The sequence below is a fragment of the Apodemus sylvaticus genome, chromosome 20 (genome assembly GCF_947179515.1).
Source record: "Apodemus sylvaticus chromosome 20, mApoSyl1.1, whole genome shotgun sequence".
Classification (NCBI taxonomy): domain Eukaryota; kingdom Metazoa; phylum Chordata; class Mammalia; order Rodentia; family Muridae; genus Apodemus; species Apodemus sylvaticus.
Window position 1 is genome coordinate 37,519,632 of NC_067491.1, and position 7,994 is coordinate 37,527,625.

At 37.4% G+C, this 7,994-nt stretch overlaps 1 protein-coding gene across 1 annotated transcript; it reads right to left on the minus strand.

The window, feature by feature from the left end:
- Nucleotides 1–370: 370 nt before the first annotated feature.
- On the minus strand, nucleotides 371–7,793 carry Lum (lumican). Its single transcript, XM_052165112.1, has 3 exons — nucleotides 7,420–7,793; nucleotides 3,888–4,770; nucleotides 371–1,167 (listed from the first exon to the last, which is right to left on the minus strand). Exons 2-3 carry the CDS (start codon nucleotides 4,747–4,749, stop codon nucleotides 1,013–1,015), a joined length of 1,017 nt encoding a protein of 338 aa, XP_052021072.1. The 5' UTR covers nucleotides 4,750–4,770; nucleotides 7,420–7,793; the 3' UTR covers nucleotides 371–1,012.
- Between the last annotated feature and the right edge of the window lie 201 nt (nucleotides 7,794–7,994).

Here is a 7,994-nt window from a genome sequence, read left to right on the forward strand (position 1 = left end):
ATTATTTATATTATTATTTATAATATATCTGTGTCTTAGAATACTTCACAATTTTCATTTAAGAATTCAGCAGGGACAGCTGAGATTTTCCACAGTTCTTTCTGGAATTGGGTCCCACTATGCAGAATTGAATAAAACAACCAGAAATGGTGTAACAATAACATCCAGGAAGGTGGGAGATCTAACTGCACTTATGAAATGGGTTTTGTAATCCATTGTAGGTGGATGCTAGAACCAGAGAAACTGTGGGAAGCTCTATGATCATAAAGTAAGATATGACAAGCTGGGGCCATCTTGGAATGTGATTGTACTCTTTTATGTGTCTTATAAGAGATACAGTCATCACAAAAATTAACACCATGATGCCATTTGCATTGTTTTATTTTGCTCTCAACTGTTAATCATAACATGCAAACAATCAAAGAGGAACATACACATGACAGAGGAAAATAACTCAAGAAAAGTTTCATTGAGTAACTGTGCAAATGCTTACTGATAACTACATTTCTTTAAGTAGATGTGTTTTCATTAATTTTCTTTGGTATATTGCAAATTACTTGTTTCAAAAAACAGAATCTAAATTTCTGCAAAACAAATTTGACATGTCCAGATCATTTGGATTAGGATAATAAATGTCCATGTATATTTGTTTCATGTTTTTGAAGTCATTAATGTAAAAATCTGTGGACCATAAAAACTTGACTGATTTCCATGCAATCAGTAAAAAGGCTCCATATCAGCTGAACATAGAGCAGTAGAAAACATTACATTTACAAATAAAGACTTAAGTTTAACGGGCTTTGTGTCTGTTCTCATGATGAAATAGACCTGCTTTTCATCTTTTATTTAAATGTGGTAAATGTTCACAAAACATTTCCTTCATTAATTAAAATCCATGAAGTAACATCACCACCAACAAAAAGGATATTGTGAAAACTTTAACGCATCCCCACATACCCATCCATGAAGTACTGCTCCAGAACGTACTTCAATGTATTGGAATGAGAGGAGGCTAATTAACAGTGATTTCATTTGCTACACGTAGACACTCGTACATATCAGGAGGCAGGCTGCTTTGAGTGAGACGATTGCCATCCAAGCGCAAATGCTTGATCTTGGAGTAAGATAGTGGTCCCAGGATCTTACAGAAGCTCTTGACATCAAACTCTGCGAGTAGAAGAATGGAAAAGCCCAATCATCTTTTGTTGTGTTGTCTTGAAATTACCATTTTGAAAAATAACTCATGAATGAATTGTTAGCAGATAGTCTATTGCATGTAGAAATTCATCTTTACTGTGTATTTTTTAAATAAAACCCACTGAGCTAATACACACATACACACACACACACACACACACACACACACACATATATATATCTCAGGCTACTAAAGTAGCACTGCAATATTTAGTAACTATTCACTAACTAGGGTGAATCAATTGAAATTTCTCTAAAAAAGAGAATTATTTAATTTTGATAAGAATGTTTAGAACAGCACTCAACTAACATGAATGTTTAGTCTGACCTGACAAAATATGAATTGTTTGAATGACCTCATCAATTAAAAACTCATCCTTGCTTTTTCCAGCTGAAAATGATGATAGACTTGGTTAAATGATCAGAAAAGAATTTTCCATCAACCACACACTTTGGCAGAGAATCAAAACTCCAAGGCATAAACCAAATCATGCAATGTGTAGCCAGGGTTACTTGATGGCTGAGAAGCTGCTGCAAGCAAGAACTCATCTAGTGTTTAAACAGAAAGGAAGAGTCTTACTAGAACTATCTATGTTCACACAGGTCAATTTGACCATATGCTTGTCTTGTTCTGGGATTGTTATTTATGACAATTATTTGAACAGCATTTTCAGTGTAACCCCTTGGTCTTTCTATAATATTCATCTCTGAGAAGGTATGATGTAAAAAAAAAGAGAGAGAGGGACTTTAAGTTCTCCTTTTGCAGGCTATCTCTGCTACTTAGCTTGGGAATTTGAAACTCTCAACTGCCTCTTCTGTCTGATATAATATATTGCTTTCAGCAAGTTACAATAAATTATTCAGTTGTTCAAAGCACACTACAGTATACCAACACACTGAATGTCTTCTATAATTGCTAATACATTTTTAACCTTTTTTCCCATTCTTAGTACACTTCAGCTGAAGAAGATAAAGATTGACTTAAATTAATCCTTAGTCACAGGACTGGAATAGGGATGACTGTTTGGGGTTGGATATTGAAGCCCTGTAATTTTTAGTGGTGGGGAGGTACATTTTTCATTTGCAGATGTGATGAGTCATAGGTCAAAATAGTTTTATAACTTGCATGTATAAGTAATGTGAATGTTTTTATTGCTTTTGTCCCTGAATATTAAAGCACATGATTTTGTAGATAGCATCTCAATTTCATAGAACATCATAATTTGTCTATAGAAGATTTAATTTACAGGAGATGACATGCATAAGGTCATATGGAACAATTGTAGCATCTATATAAGGGACAGTTTGGGATCCAAAAGAGTTTGAGAACCAGTTTGCCATAGGTATAAAATGTTGTACCTTAAATGACCTTAAAGTTCATTATTAAATGTAATGCTCAATGGTAAGTACCTGATTTAACCTGAGAAAATTGAAGAACATAAACTGTCACATATTAAACTTTAAACAGTTGTGCCAGTAGAATCATGATAGTCTGTACTATGTATCTTGTAACACTCAAACTGTCCCAAACCTTGCTTTGATGGATTTAAAAATCCATTTCAAAATGAAATAGAATAGTGTTTATGTCAGCAATCACAGTCTTCTTCATGAAAATGTATGACCCAGGAGCTATGGGAAATTAAGGAAACATTGCAATGTAGTCTCCATGTTCTACTTCATTTTTTTCTGATAGTAATATTTTTTATCTTGGCAAGGGAAGTGAACTTTTCATTAAATAAACAAGTTCGATTTGAGCAGACAATAATTGCTTTGTATGTGAAATGGTGTTTTCTACATGAATTTTTTCACATTTTGGTGAACTGACACATATCTGTTCTAAGCTCTGTTAAATGGTAAGATTGGGATTGAATGGTTTAATTTCCTGCCTGATTTCATATCTTCTGAAGCCGAGGAGGAAGGAAGCCCTCAAAGAGCAGATCAAGGCTAGCTTTATCATGGAGATGAATAAAAATAAAATGCAACCTCGCCTGAAGGGAACCATGTGTGACATGGGTGAAGTGAAGGGCTGTACAAAAACTAAGGGCTCTATAAGGATATTTTACAAATAAATAGATATTTGAAACTTTTGTCAACTCTTTCCTCCCTTCATCTTCCTTATGATACTCATAAATTTGTTTTAAAGATCACATACACCAGGTCAGAAAAGCGTGGTGCTGGCCATGTTAATAGCGTAGCACACTGAACCTTCGGATGTTAGGGAAGATGAGACCATATTTGTCTGCTCTGAGTCAGGTGTGTGGGAGGATGCTTGAGAGCTTGTGCTTTCTCCATGCCTTCTGGAGGTTGTCTTCCTTTCCTCTACTGGACAATGCCTCTTAATAAAGGTAGCACACAATTCTATGCAAGGAACAAAATATGCAATAACCAACAAATATTAAGAGATACATCACTGTCAATTAGTCTCAAATAACACTGATAGTTTCAATGAAAAATTCTATGACTTTAATGGCTCTTGGTCTTGACACTCTAAGGAAAGGCTAGGAACAACTCAATGCATGACTGAGATGGAATTCAATGTTTGGATTTTGTTGTTCTTTTAATTCATCCTTATCACATTGTGAAGCCTAAGTATTTTAACACTCAGAAGTGTTTGAAACAAACTTCAAGTATATAATTAGAGTTTAATATACACTTTAAGTATATGAAACACAGGGTCAGCTTGTACTTACTTTCAAGTTCATTGACCTCCAGGTAATAGTTTTCAAGGTTTTCATTAACTGTTGGTATACTCTTAAGCTTATTATAGGAGAGATCCAGCTCGAGCAGGGATGATATATTAAATGAGTTTCCAGGCACTCCACTATCAGCGAGTTCATTGTGAGACAAACGCAGGTATTGCAGCCCAGTGAAGCGCTTGAAATACTCATCAGGAATGTTGCTGATCTTATTGTTGTCTAAGTAGAGAGTTAGAAGAGATGCTGGGAGACCCGAAGGCAGCTTGCTCATCTGATTGAAGCTCAAGTCAAGGTACTCTAGTGATTTAAGACCTTTCAGAGAAGCAGAGACAGCGTCCTCTTTGAGCTGGTTGTGCTGAAGATAAATGAAAGTCAAGTTCACCAGCCCATCGAAGGAGCCAAGCTTGCTAATTTTGTTATTAGCTAGCTGCAGGTCTTGCAGGGACTTTGGAAGTGGACCGACAGACTCAGTAAGGTTGTTGTAGTTTATATGTAGTTTCTTCAGTTGTTTCAGCTTAGAGAAAACCTTTCCTTTTATCTTGGAGTTTTCTAGAAGGTTGTGGTCAAGGATGAGCCACTGTAGATCGGTGACATTCTCAAAGGCCTTTTCATCAATATGGTCGATCTGGTTATTCCTCAGGTAAAGGTACTTGATGCCAGGAGGCACCATTGGCACACTTTTGAGTTTGAGATTGTCACAGTACATGGCGGTCGGGTAGCTGTGGGGACAGTTACATTCTGGTGCGCAGTTGGGTGATAGTTGCCCGTACATGAAGAGAGGGGCATCATAATCATAGTATTGGCCACTGACACCACCGACGAATGCCAAGACAAGAGAAAATGCACATACATTCATTTTCAGCAAGTCCTCTGTGTCCTAAATGAAGTGAAAACAAATCATTACAGCATAATATAATTTCAAGAAAAAGTTCAATTTTCATTAAATTCATGAACAAAGTGCATTTTGTCATTTCATTTTCGATGCCTCCAAAATAGTATCTTCACTGCCTTGTAAAACTTTCTTTTTTTTTTTTGTTTTGTTTTTTTTTTCATTCTTTTTTTTTATTCGATATAATTTATTTACATTTCAAATGATTTCCCCTTTTCTAGCCCCCCCCCACTCCCCGAAAGTCCCGTAAGCCCCCTTCTCTTCCCCTGTCCTCCCTCCCACCCCTTCCCAGTTCCCCATTCTGGTTTTGCCAAATACTGTTTCACTGAGTCTTTCCAGAACCAGGGACCACTCCTGCTTTCTTCTTGTATCTCATTTGATGTGTGGATTATGTTTTGGGTATTCCAGTTTTCTAGGTTAATAACCACTTATTAGTGAGTGCATACCATGATTCACCAAGCATAAGGAGAAGGCAGGGGCAGAGGTGTTCGTTCACACCTTTGGGTGGAGACAGGTTCCAGGTGTGTACACATGCGCCCCCTTGTGGGCATGGCTGCCAAGGGTTTTAGTCCCTTGTCTTCTGGTACTTCCTTAATTGGAGTATCAGGATATTTCCTGGTGGCACTATCTCACACAACGTTAGGAACCCTATTTAAGAACATTCACTAAGCTAGAAGAAATGAAACTTAGTAGGCAACTGGAAATTTCTCGGTACATTCTGCCATCAGCATCATTAAAGTGTCTCATTAGAAAGATCCTAAGTAGGAACAGGGGCAATCTGTGGTTTTCCCTGAGGCAAACTGCTCTTGCTGCTTGTGAGGTAGAAGAGGCAATAAGCACATTCCTTGCAAGGGGCCTTGTTATTATTATGGGTTCTGAGGAAAGGGGGTTGAATTCTTAGATGGATTATTTACATTATTTTCAGCTTAACATTCCATACTTTACAATCCACTGAAAGCGGTATCTGAAGCTAGTATTTAGTAGATTCCTTTCAGAAGAACAAATATTTACCCAGCAGGGAAATGTCAGACAGTGTTGGCTTTTAAATCCAAACCGAAAAGGATACCAATCATACAAAAATAACCTTCTGTCCAACTTTAAAACTTAAGTCCTTCTCCATTTTAAATAATAGGTTCATCCTCCTTGTGTCAACTGTAAGGTAACATGATTTGCTAATGCAGATTTTAGTGTCCTCAGAAAGTAGAAGCAGGAGAAGGTGGAGAATAAAAAAGACAAAGCAAGAATAAAATAATAGTAATGTTGGCATCATGAACCGTGTGTAAGGTATTAAGCTGAGAGCATAAATTCAAAACATTTCCTGGTAGTTATTTTCACATAGCATGAATCTAAGATGAGAATCAATAATTACTCAAATTTCAGAGAAAAGCTAGCCTTTTACATAGAAGAAAGCAAAGAACATGTTGGGAATCACAGAACGCCTGATAGACAAGCCAGTGTTACTGTGAGAGAAACAACATGAAGAGAATTCCCATTCAGACACACCCTGTATTGCAGGATATTTTATGTAAATAGTATGAGACAAGCATTTGCATCAGGTCATTTGGAGCAAGTAGAAGCGAGGAGACCATGTGTTTTTAAATATATATGTTTTGCTTTAGCTTAGAATCATGACAGACTGAAGGAAAAGAAACATTGAAAAAGATTTTATGAAAGAATCGCTTCAAATTCTAACATCGGATACAGTCCCAATGCTAATAAATTATCACCCTGTCCATGATTCTGATGGAAGGTTTTAATTTAATAGTTTGGATTTGCCCAGCCTAGCACTAGGAACACAATGGCAGTAACAGGATTTCTCAACGGATTCTGCATATTAATGATGCATAATCACATAAATGAGTCAATTGATTCATTTATGTTTTGACTTTGAAAGTGGAATATGCATAGTAACAAAAATTTCTTCCACGGTTTTGGCAAAGCAAAGCGTGATTGCCTGAATTCAGATCAACCTTGTGAACATACAGTGCCTCCTCTGTGAGGGTAAGTCACACATTTGGCCCCTACTTTTCAAATACCTCTCTGGTCATGAAAGAAATGCTTTTCCGCCAAAGAGTAAATTGTTTTCCAGAAACTTTGAAAAACATGTTTCTTAAGGTGTATATCCCAAACCACAAATCTTTAAAATGAGCAAAGCAGGGAGAAGCAGTCCTCACAAGTATCTGAGTCCTTCTGCTAACGGTTTATAACTCAGAATGTTTATTGTGACCTGCATCAACATGTTTTATTGCAAAGCCTGTGGACTGCTGGTGGCAGTTGCTTTTTCTGTCCCAATACTAGCTTTCAACAAAGTAAGAATATGTAGCTAATTAGCATAGAGAGCATTTTAAGTTCTGTACTTCTTTGAGGGTCTAGTTTAACTTTTTTTTTCCCATTGTAACCTTGGAACCTTTTAAATGTCCCTTGCCAATCAATGTGGCCCACAGAGTCAAATTAATCCATAAGTAACGGGAAGCCTATCAGGTAAAATGTGAAAATAAATCTTCAAACTGTCACTGAATGATTATCAAATTGGCAAAATTCCTCTAGATCTTTTTTTTTTCTTCTTGTTCCTATTAAAATTAAACACCATCCGCAAGAATCAGCATCCCCTGGGCTGTAGTAAAATAAAGCACTTACCTTACTCTCTTGACACTGTTTCCGTTAATTCCTTAAACAGACGCACTGTGAACAAGGATCCACTAATATATGCTGTGAACTCTGTCAGGGTGGAACTGGCTGCCAGAGTCTCGGTGATACAAGAGCTGAGGAGGGTGGGGGGACCAGCCCAATCACGCCAGCCTCTGGATAAAGTTATGTCACTGTGGGCTCTTGTGGTGTTGCCTCTGAGCACAATTCTCTCTAACGAAGTGCAGGTGGACAGAACAGACCCTTTCCCTATGGAATCCGGGGGAGAGAGAGAGATGTACTTTACTGGATTAAACCCCCTACGAAGTGAGCTTGCTGCAAATGAGGCAGCTTGGTGTGAGAGTGTTTCTGCTACAAACTTCTGTACTTCTGTGTGTGTGTGGTGGCAGATAACTGTGATCTGCTCAGCCAAATATTGTGCTTCTGTAAAGATCTCATAAATCACAAACAGAGCAAAGGATCTCAGGAAAATGCAAATGAGCACTCAAAGGAACCAAGTCTTTTTTGGCCATCTCTTTTGGACTACTTAGTTGATTCGCAGGGGCCAGATTGCTTACTGTCCTAAG